Source organism: Saimiri boliviensis, chromosome 12, assembly GCF_048565385.1.
Source record: "Saimiri boliviensis isolate mSaiBol1 chromosome 12, mSaiBol1.pri, whole genome shotgun sequence".
Taxonomy (NCBI): domain Eukaryota; kingdom Metazoa; phylum Chordata; class Mammalia; order Primates; family Cebidae; genus Saimiri; species Saimiri boliviensis.
The window spans coordinates 77,659,256-77,683,242 of record NC_133460.1 but is presented as its reverse complement, the minus strand read 5'-3'; the positions used below and the strand labels follow the sequence as shown (position 1 = coordinate 77,683,242).

Below are 23,987 nucleotides of genomic sequence, written 5' to 3'. Positions count from 1 at the left end.
AAATAATGTTTCACCAGCTATCTGGGCAGCCCTTAACCTAGTTAAGTTGATACATAAAATTTCATCATCAGAACCTCTTAGTATTATTTAAAAATAATTTTGACCTCACAGACCCCAAAGAAAGAACCAGTGCTCTAGAGTCAAGTGTTTATTTGTTTCAGAATAAGAAAGAGCTCAATGAAAGACAAAACTTGGAAAATGAAGCATATTTACCTTGGTTTACAATACCTGAGTCTGAAAACCAGTTATGAAGTATGTTACAAACTTAGCAACATTTGCTTATTCTTGCTGGGCTTGTTTCCTTGGTTATTTGTTAATGCTTCTGCCTACAATATGAAAGGTTACTCTTTATCTTCTGTGTAATCTGCCTACATAACAGTGAGTCCCTTTGCCAGAATAATTTTCTGTGTTTCATACGGACTTTATTATACTTTGTATTACTTAAGCAAACAAAAAGGTTTCCTCTCACTTATGAAAGAGCTGAAGTTCTTTACAATCAAGTTATCTATGTTTATTTTTAAATGCTTCATATTGCCCAGGCTGGTCTCAACCTCCTGGGCTCAAGCAATCCTCTCCACCTTGGCCTCCCAAAACGCTGAGATTACAGGAATGAGCCACTGCACCCAGCCTCAAGATATCTTTTACACCTAAAATAATCTTTAAGACTTCCCCAAGGAACCCTGGAACACTTCATTTATTTATTCTTTCAGCTTATAAAAAACAAAATGCAAGACATTATTGGGTTTGTTTGATGTGCTACTCTAGCAAAATTTGAATGGGAAGAGTTGCCAAATTAAAAGAGATGCTGAGCCTTCCTAGGTTAAATGTCTATAGATTTTTAAAAAAAAAAAAAAAAAAGGAAAAAAAATTACTAACACAAACATTTCTGAAATTGTAGTCTTTATGGGAAGTCCCTGGAGATTTGCCAATGCCTTGGCTGTCCATATAATGTTTTCATTGATCAAAATTTTTAAGTAGTAGTTATGGAATGAACCTGATAGGAAATTGTACTCTCTTCCATTCTGATATTATTGGTTACAGTAATAAATTAGCCATAGCTATTAAAGTCCATCATGTACAGATAGTTTTGTTATACTCTGATGCTGGCCTGAAAATTCTGCTACAGGCTAAGTCAAGTTTGTATCTTTAACAATGAAGGGCAGTTTCAAAGCCCCGTGCACTTCAAACTATTGACACTTCACAAAATAGACTCTTAAAGTTAAATACAGAATTACGGTATTACCCAAAAATAATTCCACTCTTAGGTAATTTCCCCAGACACTGAATACAGGCATTCAACCAAAACATTCGTAACAGCATATTCTTTACTGCTAAAAGGTAAAATACCATAGCCCGTCAAAATATCATAGACTGGGTAGCTTATAAACAAACGAATTGCTTTCTCACAGCTCTGGAGGCTGGGAAGTACAAAATCACAACAGATTCAGTGTTTAGTGAGTTCTGGTTCATAGACAGTACCTTGTATCTGCATCCTCACATGGTGGAAGGGGCACACTAGTTCTCTGGGGTCTCTTTTATAGGACTACTACTAGTCCCATTCATGAGTGATGTGCCCTCATGACCTAATTACCACCTAAAATCCCCGCCTCCTAATACTATCACATTGGTGATTTAGGTTTTAACATATGAATTATGGGGGGGGGGGAGCATATGAAACTTCAAATGGTAAAAAGTACTGATTCATGCTACGATGTAGATGGGCATGCTAAAGTGAAAGGAGCCAGACGCACACAAAAACCATGTTATATTCTTCTGTTACGTGAAATATCCAAAACAGGTAAAGTCATAGTACAGAAAGCAGAAAACAGGCTGCCAGGGACTAGATGAGGATAGAAAACAGAGAATGACTATTCAGTGCATAGGTTTCTTTCTGTAATGAAAAATGATTTAAAACTAGATCAAGATGATGGCTGCACAGCACTGTGAATGCACACTTTACTAAAATGCATACTTTAAAGTGGCCTGTCTTTTTACATTGATATTACCTCTATTTAGTTAAAAATTTAAACCAGAATAATCTTTGAGGGGGATACACTTCTGAAATAACAGTGTGAGGAAATCCACAAACCTACTCCCTAATGAAACAACCCTAACTAACGAAAATTATTTTTAAAACACCATTTTAAGTTTCTGAAGATTGTCCTAAGAGCATACAGAAAATGATGAAACGTTTATCCAAGAAAATCTACTACATACTTGGTAAGAACAGTAAGAGTTTGTGGCCTTTGACCCATGACCCACATCTATCTTTTCCCAACCCCCTATTCAGGTGACAGAAGATCTACCTGGGTGGGAGTGGCTTACAAGGCAGGGCTCTCTTTCCCGCCAAGGTTTCAGTCAAGAGCCAAAGAAAGGGCGGGCATTCAGCATTTCTGATCCCTGCCTCAACAGTGTTGCAGAGGCTAAAAACAAGGTGAGTGTGGCAGAGAAAATAAGGGCTCCTTTCTTTCACTCAGCCCTCCTTCATCCCCCCCAGCTCCTGGAGGATGTCATAGAAAAAGACTATACGACAGTAACAACGACCATGGATACTAGAGACCCAACTGTCCTCACTTTGGCCTGCTCATAGCAGAGAGGTTCCACATTAGAAAGGCAAGTCATGACCAGAGACTACCATCTCACCCAGCATCATGCTCTCAAGGAAAGGAGATCACTCCAAGAGGGGGAGCCCACTGTTCATGCCCCCAGATCTAGAGCGGTGGCTCAAGGATTATATTCAGGGGGTGAGGCAGAAGGTAAGTACAAAGAGCTCCAAAGCACTCCCCAAAGAAATTGACTTTATGTAGAACAGAGTGTGGAGAAGCACAAACATAAAGGTGCTCTTGAAAACAATGAAGATTTTAGTATTAAGCAACTGAAAGGACATTAGTAGCTTCATTGAGAGCAATAAGTTAAATTATAAGTCAGAAAGTTTAGCTAAGAGAACCAGGGAAAGAAAAAGTGAAGAAGAGCCTTCCTGTAGTCAGAACAAACCTCAGAGACTGGCCTGGGAAAAGCACCACTGCACTCAAACAGGTATTTGTACACCCATGTTCACTGCAGCATTATTCACAATAGCCAAAAGGAGGAAGCAACACAAATAAATGTCCACTGATGAATAAAATGTAGCATATACATACAATGGGCTATCACTCTTCCCTAAAAAGACAAGGATGATAAATGCTACAATGTGGATAAATCTTCAGGACATTATGCTTCGTGAAATAAACCTGTCACAGAAAAACATATAATTCCACTTACATTATCTAGAGTAGTTACAGTCATAGAGGTAGAAAGTAAAATGGTGGTTGCCAAGGGCTGGTGAAAAGCGGGGAATGGGAGTTAGTGTTTAGTGAGTAAAGAGTTTCAGCCTGGGAAGATAAAAAAGTTCTGGAGATAGATGATAACAGTGGCTGAACAATGTATATGTACTTAATGCCAAATAACTTTATACTTAGAAGTTATTAGAATGGTAAGTCTTATGTTATATAAATTTTACCACAATTTAAAAAGAAAATAAAAAGCCAAGACTGGGAAGATTAGGGGTCTTAATCTGTCACCCAGGCTGGAGTGCAGGGGCACAATCTCGTTCACTGCAGCATCTACTACCCGGGTTCAAGCAATTCTGTCTCAGTCTCCTGAGTAGCTGGGACTACAGGTGCACACCACCACACCAGGCTAATTTCTGTATTTTTAGTAGAGATGGGGTTTCACCACATTGGTCAGGCTGGTCTTGAACTCCTGACCTCAAGTGATCCACCCGCCTTGGCCTCCCAAAGTTCTGAGATTAATTTACTGGATTAACAGTAAAAAAGTCATAAGCCAGGAACAAATACAAAATAGAGAGAAAAATAAAAACAATCTGTCATTTATTCCTTTGACGTTTTAAGCACAATGTGGCTGGATATGTTCTGGCTGCTGGAGTATATAGCAGTTCCCTTTACCTGATGGTGCACTCATCTCCAACTCCTAAGGACTCACAGCTATACCTGGTCTACAGATAAGAAGCACTCCACACACACAACAATGATGCCTAGGAGGTGATACGCCCCAACACACACATACACACACACACACACACACACACACACACACACACACACACAGAGAGAGAGAGAGAGAGAGAGAGAGAGAGACAGACAGACAGACAGACAGACAGACAGACAGGGTGAGAAAACGAGAGTAATAGCCGGCAGGTTGAGGTAAACACTCAGGCCCTCTACCTCAAGGTGAGACAATTCTGTGATGTCATTCAAGCTCTAGAATTCCCCAAGATTAGGTTAATTCAGCTGAATCCACAGCTTTCCTGATCTCTGCCTATCCTATTTTCCTTATTCCTATGGTTTCATCTGAAAGTATGCCCTCAATAAACCACTTGCATATAAGGGATAATATACCACTGCCAAGAGGACCAAATTTAACTGCATCAGACTGTGGAATAACTTATGCCCCAGGACACTGTTGAAAATAATGATCAGCCAGCAATCAGTGGAATCTAACAGCTGAGTGTGATGCCAACAGAAGCAGAATGTTTAACAGAGAGATTAGGAAAACAGAAAGTCAAAGAGCACTGCTAAAATCACTGTCATTCCAGAGTGACAGCGTACATGCCAGGATTGCACTCTGAGGAGCAACATCAGCAGCTTCCTACTCTGAGGGAAATACACTTGACTAGAATAGTCCAAATAAGCCATTAAACAAACAGGCACACAAACAACATGCCCCATGAGTGTATGGGGTGGTGCGAATCAGCATCAAGAGTTGCTACATTATCTAAACCTTCCAGTTTTCAACAATAATAACAACAACAAAAAAAAAACTGTGAGGCACATAAAAGAAATGGAAGATTGTGACCAATAAACAGGAAAAAAAAAATAGGCAATAGTAGCTGGGCACAGTGGCCCATGCCTGAAATCTCAGCACTTTGGGAGGCCAAGACAGGGGGATCACTTGAGGTCAGCAGTTCAAGACCAGCCTGGCCAATATGATGAAACCACGTCTCTACTAAAAATACAACAATTAGCTGGGTGTGGTGGTGTGCACCTGTAGTCCCAGCTACTCAGGAGGCTGAGACAGGAGAATTGCATGAACCCGGGTGGTAGAGGCTGCAGTGAACCAAGACTGTGCCACTGCACTCCAGGATGGGCGACAGAGCAAGACCCTATCTCAAAAAAAAAAAAAAAGAAAAAAAGAAAGAAAAAGAAATAAGCAACAAAAACTGCTTGTGAGATGACCCAGATGTTGGATGTAACAGACTTCAAAGCAGCCATAATAACTATATTCACAGAATTAAAAACAAACATGCTTAAAGAAGCAAAGTATGATGACAATGTCTTATCAAATAGAGATAAAGTAGAATTTTTTTTTAATAATTGGACATTCTGGAGTTGAAAAGTCAGTAACATAAATGAAAAATTCATTAGAGGGTCTCAACAATGTATGTGAATTGGCAGAAGGAAAAATCAGTAAATATACAAGATAGTCTGATACAGGCAATCAGAGAACAAGAGAGAAAAAATGATAAAGAAAATGAACAGAGCTTCAAATAAATGTGGATACCATTAAGCACACCAGCATACAAGATGGGAGCACCAAAGTAGAGAAGAGAAAGAAACAGAATGACTATTTAAAGAAATAATTTACAATTTCCCAAATTTGAATCAACAAACTCCAAGTAAGACAAACATAAAGAGATCCATACCCAGGTACATCACAGTAAAAATAATGAGAGACAAAGGGAAAATCCGCCAAACAGCAAGAAACTACTAATTACATACAAAGGAATTCCAATAAGAGTAACAGCTAACTTCTCATCAGAAACAATGATGCTGAGAGGCAGTGGAAAAACATATTCAAACTGCTGGGGTGGGGGGGAAATAAAAAAAAAAAAAAAAAAACAGGAAATAGTTTCAAGCAGACCAGCCTTACAAAAAATACTACAATTTTTTCACAATTAAGGGTGAACCCAGATGACCAACTGATCACACAGATACACACACAGAGATAAGCACCAGTAAAGGTAACCATGTAATTATAAAATACAGTATAAATGCATACCTCTTGTTTCTTCTCTGATTTATACAAGCAGTTGCATAAAATAGTATGTACATAATTGTATTGGTGGCATGCAACATGTAGAATATATGTAATATAATAGACAATAACAGCACAAAGGATGTATGTGGGAGCAAAGCTGTTCTGCAGTAAGAAAATGACACAAAATGACAACTAAAAACCCAGCAACAAATGCAAAGAATCAGAAACAGTAAATAAGAAACAATATAACAAACTTTATGTATACATATTGGTCTCCTTTCTTCTCTCTGCTTCTTTGAAAGACAAAAAGTTATATAAAGTAACAATTATAGTAATGTATTGTTGCAATAGCATAAAAAATGGAAAGAAGGAATATAGCTATATAAGAGTAACATTTCTATATCTTACTGGAAATTAGTTCGAATAATTCTGAAGTAGATTCTGAGAGCAACCACTAAGAAATGACTTTTTTCTAAATTCCAAAAAAAATCACTAATTAAAATGTTACACCAGAAAATATTTGCTTAGTGCAAAAGAAGTAGTAAAAAAGGTACAGAGAAGAAAAAAAAAAAAGAAAAAGAAAAGAAAAAAAGAAATGAGACATAGAACACAAGCAAAACAGCAGATGTGAATCCAACTATATAAATAATAACATTAAATATGAATAAAGTAAACAATAAAAAGGCATAGGCTCTCAAACTGGATAAAAATAAGATTCAATGATGTGCTATCTACAAGAGATACACTTTAGATTTAATGACAAACATAGGTTAAAAGTAAACAGATAGAAAAATGCATATCATGAAAAGAGCAACCATAAGAAAGCTGCAGTAGCTATACTAGTATCTGACATAACAGACTTTAAAACAAGTCTAGAAATAAAGGGTATTTTATGATGGCAAATGGTCAATCGATATGGAATATATAAAGTATAAACATATATGCCTCTAACAACAGAGCCTGAAAAGATATAAAAACTACTCATCATTCGATAATGGATAGAACAACTAAGCAGAAGACCAAAAGGAAACAGGAGACTTGAACAATCCTATAAGCTAATTAGATCTAAGACACCTCTATAGAATATGCCATCCGACAACAGTAGGATACACAGTCTTCTCAGGAGAACATGGAACAGTCTCCAGTACAAACTATGTTAGGCAATAAAATCAGCCTCAATATACTTAAAATAAACTGAAATCATATAAATTATTATCTTGGATGGCAATGGGGTTAAATTAGAAATTAATAACAGAAGGACATTTTAGAAATTCACAAATATGTTGAAATTAAGCACCCTTCTAAATAATCAGTGACTCAAACAGGAAATAATAAAGAAAATTAAAGATATTTCGAAAGAAAAGTAAATGAAAAACACACAATACCAAAATGTTTTAGATGGCAGTTAATGTTGTTCTAAGAGAAAAATTTATAGCTACAAAAACCAATATTAAAAAATAAGAAGGATCTCAAACTAATAACCCAAACTTCCATTGTAAGGTTGGGTTCCATCATAATAAAAAAGAGAGCAAGTTAACCCAAAATAAGCAGAAGAAATAAAGTAATAAAGATTAGAGAAGATGTAAATGTAATAGAAAAACAATAGAGAGGCCAGGTACAGTGGCTCATGCCAGTAATCCCAGAACTTTGGGAGGTCAAGGTGGGCAGATCACCTGAAGTCAGGAGTTCAAGACCAGCCAAGCCAACATGACAAAACCCCATCTCTACTAAAAATATAAAAATTAGCCAGGCATGATGGTGTGTGCCCGTAATCCCAACTACTCAAAAGGCTGAAACAAGAGAATTGCTTGATCCTAGGAGGTAGAGATTGTAGTGAGCCAAGATCATGCCACTGCACTCCAGCCTGGGCAACAGAGCAAGGCTCCATCTCAAAAAAAAAAAGAAAGAAAGAAAGGAAGAAGGGAAGAAAAACAACAGAGAAAAAAAATTCAAAACAGAGTTGGTTCTTTGAAAAAAATCAACAAAATTGACAAATCTTTAGTGAGAATAATTAAGAAAAAAAAGACTCAAACTACTAAATTCAAGAACAAAAGAGAGGACATTACAGAAATAAAAATAATAAGAAAAAGTTATGAACAATTATATGTCAACAACTAATGAAACAGAACAAATTCCTAGAAAGACACAAACTATCAAAACTAACTCAAGAAAAATAGAAAATCTGAGTATACCTATATTAAGTAATGAAACAGAATCAGTACTCAAAAACATCACAACAAAGAAAAGGCACATGACTTTACTAGAAAATTCTACCATATATATTTAAAGAATTAACATTAATCATTCACAAACTCTTCCAGATATGAAAGAAAAGGGAACACCTCCTAACTCATTCTATGAGGCCAGCATTACCCTGATACCAAAGCCAGATAAAGACATCACCAAAAAAAGATAATTATAGAGCTGGGCATGGTGGCACATTCCCATAGTTCCAGCTACTCAGGAGGATGAGGTGGGAGAACTGCATGAGCTCAGGACTTCAAGACCAGCCTGGGCAATATAGCAAGATCCTGTCTCAAACATAAATTAAAAAAAAAAATTTCATGCCAGACACAGTGATTCATGCCTATAATCCCAGCTACTCAGGAGGCTAAGGTAGGAGGACTGCTTGAGGCCAGAAGCACAAAATCAGTCTGGGCAACACAGTCAGATTTTGTCTCTAAAAAAATTACAGAAATCTCTCATGAATACAGATGTAGAAATGCTCAATAAAATACTGGCAAACCAAATCCAACAGTATATTAAGAGGATTATACACTACGGCCAAATAAGATTTATCCTAGGTATGCAAGGGCAATTAAACATGAGAAAATCAATCAATGTAATATACCACATGAATAGAATAAAGGGGGGGAAAAAACAAATACTCATCTCAGCTGAGGGAATACCAACTCATTCTATGAGATATCATTCTCCTATCAAAGACATCACACAAAAAAGACCACAACAGATCAAAATCTCTTATAAATATACATGCAAAAATCCTCAACAAAATACTAGCAAACAGAATCCAGCAACATATAAAAACAACTATACATTATACACTATGACCAAGATTTATCCCATGAATACAAAGTTGGTTTACATCTGATAATTACGGTACCATACCGTATCAAAAGAGTAAGGGACAAAAAACACATGATCACTTCAATAGATACAGAAAAAGCATATGATAAAATTCAACACCCCTTCATAATAAAAGCTAAGATAAATCTCTAAGATAAATCTCAATCTGATAAACAACATTTATGGAATTCCCACAGTAGTGTATTAGAATGTCAGTTTTTCTACATCCTTACCAATTCACGGTATAGTCAGTCTTTTTAATTTTAGACATTCCAGTAGAGTAATGGTTTAACATTTTAATTTGCATTCATATAACAACATTCCATATCTTTACATGTGTTTATTTGCCCTTGGTGTACCTTCTTTTATTAAGTGCCTACTTGTTAAAATTGCTTACTCCTTTTTTTTTTTTTGAGACAGAGTCTTGCTCTGTTGCCAGGCTGGAGCACAGTGGCACAATCTCGGCTCACTGCAACCTCTGCCTCCCAGGTTCAAGAAATCCTCCTGCCTCAGTCTCCCAAGTAGCTGGGATTACAGACACCCACCACCATGCCCAGCTAATTTTTGTATTTTTACTAGAGACATGGTTTCACCATGTTGGCCAGGATGGTCTTGATCTCTTGACTTCATGATCCGCTCACCTCAGCCTCCTGAAGTGCTGGGATTACAGGCATGAGCCACCATACTCAGCCTCATTTTTAAATTGAGTTGTTTTATTATTCAGTTTCAAAGACTTCCTTTATAATTCTAGACACAATTTATTTATTGGATATGCAACTTGCCAATATTTTCTGCCAGTCTGTGGCTTACCTCTTTTTTTCCTTTTCTGTTTGTTTTTGTTTTTGTTTTCTTTTTGAGACAGGGTCTCACACTGCTGCCCAGACTGGAGTGCAGTGGCATGACCATGGCTCACTGCAGCATCAAAAGCTTCTTCAAAGACTAGATAGTCTCAATTCTGTTCCAATAAATATAGTCCAATATATCAACTTTTTTCTTATCTGTATTACACTTTCAGAAATAGTATCCAAGACATCTTGGCCTATCTTAAAGTCACAAAAATTTCCTCCTATATTTTCCAGGAGTCTTATGGTTTTGCATTTTACATTTAGGTCTTGGGTTCATTTTGAGTTAATTCCTAAATATGGTGCAAAGCATGGATCAAAGCTCATTACTTTGTGTGAGGATATCCAATTTTTCCACCACCATTACTAAAAGACTATCTCTTTCTACTGAATTGCCTTCTCATCTTTTTTGAAAACCAACTATGTGTCCATCTATCTGTGGTTTCTATTAAGTTTCACAGATTTATCTATCTTGATGCTAGTACCACACTGTCTTAATTTCTGCAGCTTTGTAATAAACCTTAAAATCAGGTTTTTTACATAAGTATTTCATATTTTTGATACTATCAATTTTTAAATTTCAATTTCTGATTGTTGCTAGCATAGAGAAACACAATTAGCTTCTGTATATCAATCTGATTTGTACAACCTTGCTAAACTCACTTATCAGTTCTAGTAGCTTTCCAGTACATTCCAAAGGATTTTCTCTACAGATGATCATATATTCTACAAATGAAGATGATTTTCCAAACTAGATGCTTTTTTTTTAATGGCCTTATTATACTGGCCTTATATTTAACACTCTAGTACAGTGTTGAATAGAAGTGGTGAAAATGAATATCCTTACCTCATTCCTGATTTTAGAGGAAAAGCATTCAATCTTTTACCATTAAGTACAATTTAGCTATAGATTTTCTTAGATGAGCTGTTTCAAGCTGAGGAATTTCCATTACTAGTTTCTCAGGGTTTTTAAATTGGGAGTTAATGTTTGATTTTGTCCATGCTTTCTCTGCATCTATAATCGTACAACTTTTCTTTGTTTAATATGGTGAACAATATTACACTGATTGATTTTTCAAATGTTAAGCCAGCATACTTTCTTGAAATAAACCCACTTGATCATGATATACTCTTTAGATTTATATACATACATACATATATATATATAGAATATATTCTTATATAGATGTATTTTATACTTCTAAATCCATATATATGGACTTAATTCTCTAAAATTTTGCAAAATTTGTGTGTATGAGGAATAATGATTCATAGCTTCCTTTTCTAGTTATGCTTTTCTTTCTGTCTTTAGTTTTGATATCAGGTTAATGTTGACCTCAAATGAGTTGGGAAATATTCCCTCCTCTTCAATTTTCCATAAGAGTTTTTGTAGAATTGGCATTAATTATTCCTTAAAGGTTGTAGAATTCACCAGTAAGGCTATCTGGGCCTAAAGTTTCCTTTTGGGGAAGGCTTTTAACAGCAAAACTCCCTTTCTTTAATTAATACCGGGCTATTCAGCTATCTATTTCTTCTTAAGTACGCTTTGATAGTTTGTATCTTTCAACTAATTTGTCCATGTCTGCTAAGTTGTCAGATGTATGGACATGAAGTTGTTCATAATATTTTTTTTTGAGATGAGGTCTCACTCTGTTGCCCAGGCTGGAGTGCAGTGGCACAATCTCAGCTTTCTACATTCTCAATGGCCCAAGCTCTGAGCAATTCTCCCACCTCGGCCTCCCAAGTAGCTGGGACCACAGGCACACACCACCATGCTTGGCTAATTTTCTTATTTGTAGAGACAAGGTCTCATTATGTTGCCCAGGCTGGCCTTGAACGCCTGGACTCAAGCAATCCTCCTGCTTCAGCCTCCCAAAGTGCTGGGATTACAGGCATGAGCCACTGCACTCAGCCTAGTCATAATATGTCTTAATCTTTTTTAACATCTGTAGTACCTATAATCATGTAACCTCTCTCATTCCTGTTTTTCTGTTTGGTTGGTTGTTTTTGTTTTTGTTTTGTTTTTTTATTTTTGAAATGGAGTCTTGCTCTGTCACCCAGGCTGGAGTGCAGTGGCACAATCTCAGCTCACTACAACCTCTGCCTCCCAGGTTCAAGTGATTTTTTTTTCAGTAGAGATGGGGTTTTTTTTTTTACCACGTTGGCCAAGCTGGTCTCAAACTCCTGACCTCAAGTAATTCACCTGCCTCGGCCTCCCAAAGTGCTGGGATTATAGGTGTGAGCCACTGTGCCTGGTCCTGTTATTTTTAATGTGTATCTTCTCCCTTTTTACCCCTAAAGGTTTACTAATTATACGAACTCCTCAAAGAACCAGTTTTGAGTTTCACTGATTTTCTGTTTTTCTGTCTCACTGTATTCCACTCCGATCTTTACCATCTCCTTTCTTTCACTCTTCTGAATTTTATTTGCTCTTCTTTTTCTAGTTTCTTAAGTTTGAAGCTGAAGCCATTCTTTTCTAGTAGAGGTGTTTGGTGCTATAAACTTCTAAGTATTTCTTTAGCTGCATTCACAAATGTTAGCTGGTGTTTTCATTTTACTCAGTATAAAATACTTTCTAGCCAGGCGCGGTGGCTCAAGCCTGTAATCCCAGCACTTTGGGAGGCCGAGGCGGGTGGATCACAAGGTCAAGAGATCGAGACCATCCTGGTCAACACGGTGAAACCCCGTCTCCACTAAAAATACAAAAAATTAGCTGGGCATGGTGGCACGTGCCTGTAATCCCAGCTACTCAGGAGGCTGAGGCAGGAGAATTGCCTGAACCCAGGAGGCGGAGGTTGCGGTGAGCCGAGATCGCACCATTGCACTCCAGCCCGGGTAACAAGAGCAAAACTCCGTCTCAAAAAAAAAAAAAAAAAAAAGAAAAGAAAATGGCAGGATCAAGCCTATTACAATGGGAGCTGGTGGTTGGGGTGGAGGGAAGGAAAAGATCAGTGGAAATCATTGGGTCAGAGAGGTATAGAATATATCCAAATTGATATTAAATACATTATTTTACATATATGTTTCATGTATGTGCATTTGTAACTAAATTAAAATAGTAGATATTACAAATAGAAAAATTAGTGCACCATTGCACTCCAGCCTGGGTCACAAGAGTGAAACTCCGTCTCAAAAAAAAAAAAAAAACTTTCTAATTTCTCTTTTGACTTCTTTTTTGTGTGTTATTCAATTACCACATATTTGGGAATTTTCCAGATAGATTTTTTTTTTTTAGCTATTGATTTCTAATATACTTCTGTTGTGGTCAAAGAACCATGTTGTATGTCAGGGCCTGCGGAAAGTTTATCACATGCTTCTCAGGAAAAGGTCAGGCTTTTTCTGAAAAATCCTGCCACTAAGAAAAACAATATAAATAAAATTATAAGTCTACAGGACAGCTGAAAGATAATTAGAAAATAACAACCAAAATTAATCTTAATACTAAAATATTTATGAATAAATTGATGTCTTGGTTTTGCTTCAAAATAATCCAAGATGACGGAGAGTAAGTAAGTGAAAAGATCAAACAAGACTGGCCAGGGAATGAACTGAAGCTCGGTAACAGTTCATGGTGGGTCATTACACTATTTTACTTCTTTAAACATTTAAAATTTTCCATAATAAATGGTTTTTAAAAATGCAATATTAACACTTCACTTAGTGAAACCTGAAAAACAGGGAAAAAATTGCAGTAGCTTAAACAATGTTTAAGAGAAAAGACTGCTAGCAGTACCCTCTATGTGTGTGTACAATGAGTTTGCTTATAAATTAGACACTATATATATATACACACACACACACACACACACAAGAGTCACTAGAGTTTGCTAAAGAGAGTGGGTTCCAACAAAATGAGCCAGTTGACACAACTGCCCAGCAAAAGAATAACACTATGAATACATATATTCTGTTCCTGAGTGTCCCAAAAAATCTCTCAATATATTTGCAAATTTTCTAAGTTAATTTCATCTTTATTCAAGGACACTACCTAACACATTCTCCCAAGATGAAGCACCTCCTTCATAACTAATACTATTTTCACAAATGAACTATCCTAGCAACTTTATCACACACTGCACTCTCAGTTTCAAGATGCAGTGATGAAAACAAAGCTTCCTTTTAATCTGACTTCTTTCATTACCAAGTATACACAGTTTATTAAAATAAATAATTATGTTAGAAAATTAAGGAAATGCACTAATTATGCATTATCAGATCATAGCAGAAACTTTATGTGACAAAAATTTATAACATGCCTACCTCATGCTTGGTGTTAGGGATACAACAGTGAACAAATAAGCAAGGTCTCAAAAGTTCTGAGCTTCCTGGGCATGTGAATACTCTCCCCTCCCCATTCTACAAATAAGGAAACCAAGATCCAGAGAGGTTAAATAATTTTTGTCCATGACTTCACATTTCATCAGCGGCAGGACTAGAACAAAACAAGAACCCAGGCCCCCTAACTCTTAAGGGCAAGGTGTCTTTACATAACTTGAACTGGGGTACATTCACCAGTCCAAAAACCATACAGCGCTCTATTTCTAGGAAGCGTATTCTGAAGAAATACTAATGATAAAGCATAATCAGTCTGAAGTTCCCTACATGAATCATAACTTCATTTATCATTATCATCACTCCAAAAGATGAAACCTTATATCTAAAAGGAACTTATTCTTGAAGACAGTGCCTAACCTAACCCATGGCTCAATGGGTGCCTGGTTAATAATATCCTACTGAGACAGCAGGTATTCAGTCTGGCAGGGAATATGTACGACCAAATACTATTTTTTATTTTATTTTATTTGTTCTATTTTATTTTATTTTATTTGTTCTATTTTATTTTATTTGTTCTATTTTATTTTATTTGTTCTATTATTTTATTTTATTTTATTTATTTTATTTTATTTATTTTATTTTATTTTGAGACAGAGTCTCGCTCTGTCGCCCAGACTGGAGTGCCGTGGCTCCATCTCCACTCACCACAACCTCCACCTCCCGGGTTCAAACGATTCTCCTGCCTCATCCTCCCAAGTAGTTGGGACTACAGGTGTGTGCCACCACGCCGGGCTACATTTTTGTATTTTTAGTAGAGACGGGGCTTCACCCTGTTAGCCAGGATGGTCTCTATCTCTTGCCCTTGTGATCCGCCCGCCCCAGCCTCCCAAAGTGCTGGGACTACAGGCTTCAGCCACCGCGCCCGACCACCTAGAACTATTCTTAAAGGGAATGGGGAAGAACTCGATTTAAAATAAACGGAAAAATCAATGCAATTTTAATGAAATGTTGGTAAATAAGTAAAAGCTGTTTTGCCTCCAAAGAAGCTTAGATCTGGCGAGCGCAGGGTTACCCCAGCGTGTTCCCGAGCAGTAAGCAGCTCCTCCTCTCCAGCCCACGCTCTCTCCTCGCCCACTCCGGCCGCGCGGGGGAGCAGAGGGAAAGGGGGCCCGCGTCTCCCGCTCAATTTCAATTCTCCCACGCCCGCGGCAGCCCGGCGCGTCAGGCTTTCTATCCGCGCGCGACTTGGCACCTCGGTTACGCCAGGTGGCGACGGTCGACCCTCGCCCCTGGTACGTCCACGGCCCAGCAGCCCTCAGCCCCGCCACGAGCGCGACGGGGTCAGGCCCCAGGAGTGTCCTCGGGCCCGGGGGCCGCAGCCGAGCGGAGAACGCGGGGACGCACCGCGGCGCCCGGGGTTAGAGTCGCTGCGGCAGCCACACCCACCGGCTCAGGGTGACAGTTCCAGAGGCGGAGGCAGGCCGCGCCGACAGGTGCAGCCGCCTTCTCTGTCCCACCCGCGTCCCGGCTCGGGTTCCGCCACCCGCGAGCGCCCCCGTCTGCCCCCGCGCGCACCACCTGTCGGGGAGCTTCGCGCGCGGCCGGCGGCGGCGGACGCCCCGCCCTGCTCCTGAGGAGCGTCCGGCGCGGGGCGGGGGGTCGAAGTCCCGGGGGATACGAGATCTTTACCGGAGGGTGGGCCCCACGCAGGCGGTGTCGGTGCTCTCGATCTCCTGCAAGATCCGCTCGTGCTCGGGGACGGTGCCCAGACCCTCGCTGCTCTCCGCCATTTTGGCTGGAAGCTGAGGAGCCGGCCAGGCGCGGCGCCGCGGGAAAGACGGGGGCGAGCGCCAGGTGGCGCGAGCGCGGAGGGGCGGGGCGGGGCGGGGCGGGGCGCGCGGAACGCTGGGCAGGAGGCGCGCCATCCTGCTCTCGCCCCCGCACCTGCCGGAGTGCGCGGGGGCTGCGGGTGGCCGCCTGGTACCCAGCTGGCTCCTGCCCTCCCTCGCGACTCGCCCCTCCTGAGCGTCTAGTGCCCGGCCTTTGGCCTTTGACATATATTCTTGTCTTCCGTGTGTGCCAGACCCTGTGCCACGCGCTGGGGATACGGTAGTAATCAGCGAGATGGACAATCAGATCATCACCCTGCATCCGTAATAAGAGCCTCGGGGACGTTTAAGAAGGGCCTGATATACTCCGGGTGGTGGGGAGTCAGAGAAAGGAAAACATGCACTCTCGAAAAGCAAAATTGCGTGATACTAAGATTTATTTTAGGAACGAATAAGGATCCCAGTTGACCATGAAGACTTCTCTAGGTGGATTCATGTGCCCGCCTGCAGAAGTCCACAGAGGCCAGTGAACTTGGAAATAAATTATAAGAGCCAGAAAAATTAAATTATGAGAAGTTAAGATACTTGATGGCAAAGATTTAAATTTTTTTTTAATTTAAAAAAAATTAAATATTAAAAAATAAAAATAAAAAATCCCAGGGCGATGTGTTATTCATACCAAAGTCCCTGAACCCAAGTGCCCCCAGGTCAGGGTAGCTGGATTAAGGAAGGGTGAGAGCTCTTGAAAGGGCGTTAGCAGCAGGGAGGTGGGAGAGAGAGATAGGAAGGCTTGGACAAAGGTATCAGTGTAGAAAAAAGTGCTGCTTAATGACATGTTTGTGGGACACTAAGTAAACCAGTTTGTCATGATCAAAGCAGGAACGAAGGAAGACTAAACAGGAACAGAATGCAAACCTAGCCTGAGGAACAACTTCTTTCTGGTCTCCATTAATCTAGGGCTTTGAAAAACTTCCCTTTGAGTCAATCAATCTCTTTATCCAGCTGTGTAACTCATTCACCCTCAGTGAGCTTTTACTTGAAACCTACCTCCAGCCTCCTCCCCACAAAAATCCCTGGAGGTGGTATTGTGTAATTGTTAAAAGCATGAGCTCTGAAGACCAGTGTCTGAAGACATTAATTCTTGGATTAATATCACTTGACAGCTGTGTGACATTGGACAAGAACCTATTTCCTTTATATATGTCAGTTAAATGACTGAAAATGACAATAGCAGTTTCTACCTCATATTGCTGTCCCGTGGTGTATGAGTTCTCCACTGTTGCTATAACAAATCACCACAAATCGAGTAACTTAAAATGACTCAGACGTATTATCTTACAGTTTTGCATGTTAGAAGTCACAGGTCTCACTGGGCTAAAATCAAATTGTCATCACGTTTGTGCTTTTTGCTAGAGACTCCATGGAAGAATTTGTTTCCTTTCATTTTCCAGCTTCTAGAGGCCACCCACATTCCTTGGTTCGTGGCCCCCATCCTCCATCTTCAAAGCTAGCAGCATTACATGTCTCTGACCATTCTTCTGTGGTCACATCTTCCTCTGACTCTGACCTAGGCTGGAAAAGATTCTCAGTTTTTAAGGACTCATATGATTAGAGTAGACCCAACCATTTAATCCAGGATAATCTTCCATCTCAGCGTCCTTAACCTTAGTCACATATGGGTGTCATATAAAGTTGTCATATGAAATTACATATTCACAGGTTCTAGGGATTAGAATGTGAGCACCAGTGGGAGCCACTGCCTACCAAATTTAGGAAGGGCCCTGTAAAACATTGCTGATGCCCTCCCTCCTATTAATCTGGAATCTTCAGAACAATGGATTCTGGCTACACATACCCACTGAGCTAAGATAGTCTTCCATGTCCTGCAGAGAGACCTAGCTTTTCATTCTCTTTGTGGAAGGGGATAAAATTTGTCTTCATTTTTTAAGTTTCAGTTTCAGTTTTCCCCTCTCAAGAACTTTTCCCGTCTCAAGAACTTATCTTAGGTCGAGACGGTGGCTCACACCTATAATTCCAGAGCTTTGGGAGGCTGAGGCGGGAGGATCGCTTGAGCCCAGGAGTTCAAGCCTGCAGTAAACTGTGATAGTGGGCAAGATAAGGAGAGCAGGGCATGGGGCACAGGCCAGCTTCCTAGTTGACAAATGTCTCCAGCTGGGGCATTACTTTCCTGATCATTCCTTACCCAGAACTTTCCCCTTTTTCTTCACCAGTCCTGATACCTTTTATTCCAAAGCCAGCTCTAAATGCCCCCTGCTCTGGGAAACCAGCCCTGCTTAGGCACTCCTCAGGCCAGGCCTGTTTCAACACCTGCCCATAGAGATTACTTCAACATAAGCAGCAGAGTCTTCCCCAAAATTCAAAAGAAGATAGAAGGAAGTCCATTTACCACTTCTCCTTCTGAAACAGCTTTTGCTGGTTCCCTCTGAGACATCTGACAGTTCTGTGAGTACCTGGAGTTTTTTGCTAAGAATTCAAAGCTAAATGTCATGAATCACTGTTTATTTTAATCATGGACATAGATATATCAAATATATAAATGTGGGGTGGGGGAAGCCTATTCAAGGGAGAAATGATTTTTTTTTTTTTTTTTTTTTTTTTTTTTGAGATGGGGTCTGTCTCTGTTGCCCAGGCTGGAGTGCAGTAGCACAATCTCAGCTCACTGCAACCTCTGCCTCCCGGGTTCAAGCAATTCTCCTGCCTCAGCCTCCTGAATAGCTGGGATTACAAGTGCAAGCCACTATATCCAGCTAACTTTTGTATTTTTGGTAGAGATGAGCTTTTGCCATGTTGGCCAGACTGGTCTCACACTCCCTTCCTCAGGTGATCGCCACGGCCTCCAGAAGTGCTGAGATTACAGGCATGAGCCACTGCACTCGGCCCGAAAGAGTGAATGATTTAGTCCGCTCTGAGGTTGCAGAGTAGTAGGGCACATACAGGCAGATTGCACGTGCATATGGAATTGTTTTTTGGCAGTGGATATTGACTTCCAAAGATCAATCCAAATTCTCTCTTTAGGACTCCCAGAAGAAGAAAGATATACCAGGAAGACCAGCAGGGCAGGCGATGCATTTCGTGTCCAGTATAAAACTAATTTTGGCAAAGTAAGAATTTGACTTGTCAATGAACTCTTAGTCATTAGGAACTTAGCTTTATGCCACTTGTCTACAGACTAATGACCTGTCTTGGGAAAGCTCCTCCCTCAGAATGAGATGGTAGAGTGCAGCTGCCCTGGTCTGGTGTTTAACTACTTGAGTTCAAATTCCAACTCATCTCTTACTAGATGTTAGGCCTCAGGGAATTACTTAATTTCTGTTAGCCTCAGCTTCGTCAAGTGTGAATAAAAGACAGTAAGAATCCCCAGCTCACCAAACTGTGTAAGGATTAAAGAAGATAATATACGTATAATGTTTAGCCTAGAGCTTGCTCAACATCAGCATTGGCAACTAGGATTAATTATCAGGCATTTGCTAGTAAGCCAGAGAGCCCAGCATTTTAGCCTCCTCTTTGATAAAATAAAAATAAAAACCGGACACATAAATGTTCTTTTTTCTAAAATCAGATTTTAAAAAAATAACCTGATTGTGTATCAGGGTTTTCTGCATGTGGATGTAAACTGCCTGAAATATATTTCCTGCTTTTTTAGAGGGGGAAATAGGAACGTGTCTTTGGGTTGGATTCTTGTTCCAGACCCACTGTAGTGAACCCTCTGGATCCTGCAGTTTTAAGGCAAGTGCCTTTCATTGTCCTTGGGGACAGTGCTCACTCATCCTTGGAAGCACATATCATGGCGGTGAAGAAATCACTGAATCTGTCTCCATTTCCAGAAACTGCTCCTGCATCAGGCGCAGAGATGATGCCTGTATTGTTCACTGCCCAGCCCAGTGCCTTGCATATGGTAGGTGCTCAATTAGCAAGTGAATGGCCCGTATGCAAAAACTTCTCGTATTAAGCTTACTGTTGTAAATGCATGTTTTTCGAGGTAGGGTACACAACTACAGAAAGATTCCCCTCCTCACCCACCCCTGGGAACCCTATCACTCTCCTCTCAAAACTTGACTAGTATCATTCAGATGTTTCTTAAAGAGCTTTAGAGCTCTTGTTATAGAATTACAGAACTGTATCAAAATGTAAAGTACAGGCAGTCTTTATACATTGGCTCTGATAAACTAATCCTTCCCCGTGGCTTTTAGTCACTCATTTCAGATGTCCACCGTCACGTTGGCACTCCTCCAGCTTCCGCCTTTTTGGTGTGGTGACCCCAAGTGGCCACACTCTGTAAATGCAAGAGAATAAACAAAGCCCAGCTGGTTTGAGAGGATTCCTGCTGTAAAACCCTGTGCAGGAATCGGCTGTTCCATAAAGATCTGGACCCCACGGTGGAGAACAATAGAAGGAAATTTGAAACTGAAGCCAAATAAAATCAGTTTTTTTCTAAAATACAGGCCAGTCCTCAGAGGAGTTCAAAAGCAACTCGCCCCAGGTTTTGTTCATTCAACAACTATTTTTATTAAATGTTTGCTGTGTACTATGTTCTGTGTTAAGCTCTCAGACAGGCTGGCTCTTGGTGTGTAACCTATGCAGTTGCCTTTGGTTCAATACTCTATCATTGCCATCTTGTAATTCTTAATAATTTTTGAACAAGGGAATCTACATTTTCATTTTGCACTGGGCCCCATAAATTATGTTGCTAGCCCTGCTTTCAGAAATATATCCTCAAACCCCCAAAACTAAACATTTTAAAGCCCACTGAGCAATTAAAGAACAATATCATTTTCTCTGGGTTCCATTCTCTCTCTTTCCTTCAAATAACACCCCCACACACACGCCAATCCCACAGCCATCACCAGTTTATAAGACAAGCAATTGTCCCCGCTCTCTCCTCTTACCTTCCTTCTCCTTATTGGTTTTCTTGCTCATCATCTTGTTCAAAGCACTCTCTATTCCTTCCTCTTTCCCTGTTTAGCTTTCCTTTCCTGCCCTTTGCCCTTTCTCCCTTTCCTCTCACTTGTCCTATTTTTCTCTCTCCTCTTGGCAAAATAGGATTAGAAATGTAGCTAATGTAATGAAATAATGATGATGATGATGCTAGCTGACATTTACTCCCTGGCTACTGTCAATAAAATAGTATCCAAGAACCTTCCTATTCCTTACCCTGTTTTTATTCTTCATAGCACTTATTAACACCTTTTTATTGGTGTATTTCTGGCTGTCTTCACGAAAACACAAGCTCCCTGTGAGCACGGACTTTCCAGATCTTGATCTTGCTCTATTAGTAGCACCCAGACATATTGTAGATGTGCCATTATTATTTATTTACTGAATGAATGAGGGAATGAGCATTTGCTATAAATGAGACATTACATTTCATTAATACATTTCACGCCTAATTCAACTAATCCTTTCAACAGCTCTATTAGTAATTATATATTTTTTTGATTTGTTGTCAAATCTATTAGTAATTATAAAGGCAGAATCTGAACCCATATCCTTCTGGTTCCAAAGCCCATTCACTTAACCACTAAATAAGCAAAACTGTCTCCCTGGTTGGAATTTTGGTTCCTAAACATAAAAATGTTTTTAAAGTTTTCTCTAGTGTTGCAGTGAACATCAAATAGCTAATGATATCATTTAAATGTCCAGCAAAAATTGGGTAACTATACAGCCTACTCTTTTTTTTTTTTTTTTTTTTTTTTTTTGAGGCGGAGTCTTTCTCTGTTGCCCAGGCTAGAGTGCAGTGGCATGATCTTGGCTCACTGCAACCTCCACCTCCCGGGTTCAAGCAATTCTCCTGCCTCAGCTTCCCAAGTAGCTGGGACTACCAGGCGCATGCCACCACAACTGGCTAATTTTTGTATATTTTAGTAGAGACAGGGTTTCACCATATTGGCCAGGCTGGTCTTGAACTCCTGATCTCATGATCCGCCCACCTCAGCCTCCCAAAGTGCTGGGATTACAGGTGTGAGCCACCACACCCAGCCCAGCCTACTCTCATAAGACATTCCAGGCTTTTCTGAGATGTCACAGATGCAGCAAGCCTCAGTCACAGCTAGGCCCAAATTTATTTCTGATCAGTTTCTCTGGACTCCCATTTTTATGTAGCACACTATATTATTCTCATTAGAGATTAAAGCAGGTCATGATATTGCATTAGTATAAAATATAACCATTAGTGGTTTTAAAATTCATACCTCTCCCCCCGAATATTATGCAACCAAAATAAAATTTACATTACTGTAAGCCAGGCACAGAAATGCAAATACTGCACGATCTCACTTATATGTAGAATCTAAAAAGGTTGAACTCATAGAAGTCAAGAGCCGAATGGTGGTTACCAGAGGCTGAGGAGAGAGGTAGATGAGAAAAGGACAGATGTTAGTCACAGACGTTCATCAAAGTCTCAGTGAGACAGGAGATAGAAGCTTTGGTGATCTACTGCACAGAATGATGACTATAATTAATAATAATCATATACTGCATATTTCAAAATTGCTAAAAGTATATTTTAAATGTTCTTACCACAAAAAATAGATATAAGGTTAGAGATATGTTAACTAGCTTGATTTAATCATTCTACAATGTAAACAGACAGTGAAACATCACATTACACTCTATAAATAGGCCGGGCTTGGTGGCACACATCCTGCACTTTGGGAGGCCAAGTCAGGCAGATTGCTAGACTTCAGGAGTTTGAGACCAGCCTGGGCAACATGGCAAAACCTGGTCCCTACAAAAAATACAAAAATTAGCCAGGAATGGTGGCACATGCCTGTAGTCCCAGGTACTCAAGAGGCTGAGATGAGTGGATCGCTTGAGCCCAGGAGGCAGAGGCTGCAGTGAGCCAAGATTGTGCCACTGTATTCAAGCCTGAGTGACAGAGCCAGATCCCATCTCAAAAAAAAAAAAAAAAAAAAAGTTCTATACTCTGTAAATATATGCGATTATTATTTGTCAAATAACAAAAGTTTTTTAAAATTTGCATAACAATATTTCAGACCTGCTCAGAATTTCAGGATGTTACAAGTGATTGTTTACTTCAGGACTCTAAAGTGCATATTTATTCATACTGGAATATCTATCCTAAATGTAAACTACACAATAATAGTCATCACTGATATGTATTACTACTATGTGCTAGACAACTATTATGCTAAGCACCTTATAGACACTAATCATTTGAGATAGGTTTTATTATAATCCCACTTTGTAGTTTCAGAAACGAAGGCCAAAATCATACAAGTATTAAGTGTCCAGCCCAGATTAAAATCTAGACCTTTGATCTTAATGAATATACTTGATAAAATAAGATTTAGTAGAAATCTTACATTTGTAAAGATATAAATAGCAAGAACATTCTAGAATACCCACAGTTAAATTTAACTAGTTTTTTTTGTTGTTGTTTTGTCTTTTAGTATGTTATTCTAAGATTTTATAGTATATACAATTTAGAGTTTTTTTTAATGTTTTCTTTTCTTTCCTAAAAGCACGTTATCTTTATTCCTAAAAACACTAAAGTCAAAGAAATATGATTTCCTGTTTGTTCTTAAACTGATAAAACTTCATGGTCAGCTTTTGGAAAAGTGCCTGAGAGAGTCCGTGAATACAAGTGTAAAACAATTATGTTATCATAAAACAATTACAAAAATTTCTTCTGGTACGTCATCTTGTACAATTCCCTTTTCCTCCTATTTTTCCCAGCCTCCGCAGGGCCTTCTTTAGACATCCACCCCCGCTCCCACAGCCCTCCACCTTTTTGTCTCCCACTAACTTTGCAGTACCCCACAAAGTATCCAGGATTTTATCATCTCAGGCTCAGCTACAGCAATAAAACATGCTGTGACTTCTGAACCCAAGTTGCTTCAGACATTGTGACTTCAGGAACTGTTCTAAGGGGCTGAAA

At 39.5% G+C, this 23,987-nt stretch overlaps 1 protein-coding gene across 11 annotated transcripts in view; it reads right to left on the bottom strand.

Moving 5' to 3' along the window:
* Positions 1 to 23,987, bottom strand: part of EXOC6 (exocyst complex component 6) — a 235,485-nt gene that overhangs the window by 203,356 nt on the left and 8,142 nt on the right. For 2 of the 11 annotated variants that reach the window (XM_039465234.2, XM_039465235.2), the window contains exon 1: positions 15,930 to 16,090. The exons of 8 other annotated variants lie outside the window; for them this stretch is intronic. In XM_039465234.2, coding sequence (XP_039321168.1) covers positions 15,930 to 16,030 — 101 coding nt within the window. In that variant the 5' untranslated portion in view covers positions 16,031 to 16,090. One more of the 11 variants, XM_074382590.1, reaches the window with a different exon arrangement.